We start from the raw sequence: 2,783 nt of genomic DNA, 5'->3' as shown, positions 1-2,783 counted from the left end.
ATAAATAGGGGAGGCGTGTAAAGTCACCATCCCGTCAGTAAAATAACAGTAAATAAAATAACAGTGAGTAAATAAATAAATAAATAAATAAGTAAATAAGTAAATAAATATTGAGGCAAAACGCAGTAAATAAATAAGTAAGTGACGAATAAGTTATTAAAGTAATAAGTAAATGTTTAAGAAAGCCACTAATAAATAATTAAATACATAAATAATAAACAGTTAAATAAATTCGATAAGTTGTACACATGGGTGTGTCCAGTCAGTAATGAAATAAATCATTCCGCCATTCTTGCTACTATCTCTGTTTCTATGTTCTAGTACGTCTACGTCTAGCCTCTCTATCCATCTCTCTTTCCGTTCCGGCCTTCCCAATCATGATCTCCGTAATGAACGACAGTATCGCACTCCATTGATCGTGTCCTTGAATCATCCTGGTACCCAGATCTTCAATACTAATTTCCTCTTCTAATTGTAGTTCTTCACGGAGTCTCTCACGTTGTCCCATCCACTTCTTACATCGAGTGATGGTGTGCTCTGCCGTGTCCGCGACCGCGCACCCGTACCAGCATAACTCACTCTGCGCTTTTCCAATCCTTTTTCTAAACGTGGCAAAGGATCCATGTCCTGTAAGCGCCTGTGTCAAATAATAATTCACCTGTCCTACAGGTCTTTTGAGCCATGCCTCAATATTCGGGATCCAACGATAGGTTAGTTTCTCCCTTCCTTCCTGATCCCATGCATCCTGCCATTCCTCTAGGGTCTCCTCTCTTACCCTCTTTCTTTCCACGAGGATGGTGGCATGAAGATCCTGATGGTCCACCCCCAGCATCTCCCTTACCTCCTCTTCTGCCTGCTGGATCCGACCTCTCTCCTTGATCTTCAGCGCAATCGGAATGACGCCCGCTATCACCGGTAAGACGATTCGCGCAACCGTGCGGTACGCCTTGGTAACCCTAATCAATCCTAGACTCTGCGCGCTTTCAAGCCTTTTCAGGTTGGCCCCGACGCTAGTCCATCGTGCCCAAATTGGCGCCGCGTACAGCAGGATGGATTCCAGGACGTAATAAAAAAGAAGGCTCGTCTTATGCCCCGGTCCTCCAACATTCGGCATAATCCTACCGAGCGCTGCCATCGTCTTGATGCCCTTGCTGGTCACGTTCTCAATGTGCTTCTTGAATATTTGGCTCTTATCGAACGTGAGACCCAAATAATTAACCTCCGTCCCTGCACGGATCCTCTGGTGTAAGACGTCGATCGCGAACTCGGGGCCCCTATGCCTCTTCTTGTTGAGGAACATCAGTTCCGTCTTCTCGGGCGCGATTTTAAGCCCGTTCTCCTCAAACCATTTGAGTATCCCTTTTGTACTAACCTCCGTTTTCTTTTTCAGGTTCAGCTCGTCAGGGCTCATGGCTACCAACGCCAGATCGTCAGCGAAGCCGATGCTCTCACAGCCCTTCGGAAGCTTCACCCTCAGGACTCCGTCATAGGCGATGTTCCAAAGAAGCGGTCCGATGACGGATCCCTGCGGAACACCCATATCCATCCATCTCCAGCACCAGGTATCATCTACTTTATAATAAATTTTTCTTCCTTTCAGGTACTCGTCGATTATCTTGACAAGGTAGGGTGGGAACCCCCTCCTAGTCATTTCCTCTATTATCAAGCGGAATGGGACCGTGTTAAATGCATTCTTCACATCAAAGGTGAGTAACAAGCAATAATTTCGTTTTTTCTTAGCCTCTTCAGCCATTTTCTGTACTTCTGACAGCGCCTGCAGGGTGCTATATCCCTTACGGAACCCAAACTGTCGTCTGGACAACCCCTCAGGGCCCAGGGCTTCCAATATGCGCTGCCTAAGGACGCATTCAAACAATTTAGCCCAGTGGCTAATTAGGCATAAGGACCTATATGCCGACGCAAGGTTGGGGTCCCTGCCATCCTTGTGCAGTAGTACTAACCTCTGCTCTTTCCATCTCGCTGGTACCGTCCCTTGCACAATACATCCATTGAGGAGGCTCTTAACTAGTTCCAGTCTATTTTCTACTATTATTTTTACTGTCTCCCCAGGTATTAGGTCTCGTCCGGGTGCCTTCGCGAACTTTACGTTTTTAGCTGCCTCCAGAATCTCTTCATCTGTTGCCAACCTCCTACCGACCCCTACGAGCCAGGCTAGATTAACGCCCTGTTCCCTGGGACCGGCCGCAGTTGGGAACAGCTCTTCCAGTACCTGACTGATCTTGTCTTTGGTCAGCTCCGGGGGGTCCTTCCTGGGCCTTACCGTCTTCATGACTGCCTTATAGGGCCGTCCCCATACATCGCTCTCAACCGAACCGCACAGCTCTCGCCACGCCCTGATCTTGCTTTTAATGATCTCCTTATTCAGCAGTTTCCTGCAGTTTTTATAGGCCGCAGCGAGTGCTGGTGTCTCAGGGCTCCTCCTCTTCGCCGCCCGTTGATACCGCCTGCGGCACGCGTTTACTTGCGTCCTCAGCTCGGCGATCTCGTTAGACCACCAGATTTTCGTGGCCCTGTAAAAGGGGGCCGCCCTTCTGGGCTCCATGCTGGCATCGCATGCTACAATGAATGCATCGAGAACCCTTTCGATGGACCTACTGTCCATAGGCCGCGTGAAATCCAGATCCGCGGTCTCCATGTCCAGCACCTGTAACATCCTGGGTGCGTCCAGCGTGCACACCTTCCACCCACCAGGATCCGCCGGTCGCACCCGGCGACGGCCCGCGAACACGTGTAGCAGGTACAAATGGTCTGACGCCGTGTAT

The 2,783-nt window shown here is 49.2% G+C and overlaps 1 protein-coding gene across 2 annotated transcripts; it reads left to right on the top strand.

The window, feature by feature from the left end:
• Positions 1–987: 987 nt before the first annotated feature.
• Positions 988–2,563, top strand: LOC143350564 (uncharacterized). Of its 2 annotated transcripts, none has more exons than XM_076782639.1 (3): positions 988–1,154; positions 1,391–1,562; positions 2,387–2,563. In XM_076782639.1, the coding sequence occupies exons 1-3, from the start codon at positions 1,143–1,145 to the stop codon at positions 2,509–2,511; spliced, it is 309 nt and encodes a 102-aa protein (XP_076638754.1). In that variant the 5' UTR covers positions 988–1,142; the 3' UTR covers positions 2,512–2,563. The 2 variants fall into 2 exon arrangements, with proteins under 2 accessions (XP_076638754.1, XP_076638753.1); XM_076782638.1 differs by lacking the exon at positions 2,387–2,563 and adding an exon at positions 1,772–2,002 and having other exon boundaries at positions 1,391–1,706.
• Positions 2,564–2,783: the final 220 nt, after the last annotated feature.

This window comes from Colletes latitarsis, unplaced genomic scaffold (genome assembly GCF_051014445.1).
Source record: "Colletes latitarsis isolate SP2378_abdomen unplaced genomic scaffold, iyColLati1 scaffold0002, whole genome shotgun sequence".
NCBI lineage: Eukaryota > Metazoa > Arthropoda > Insecta > Hymenoptera > Colletidae > Colletes > Colletes latitarsis.
Note: the sequence above shows the minus strand (reverse complement) of the source record. Positions and strands in the feature narration are given on the sequence as shown.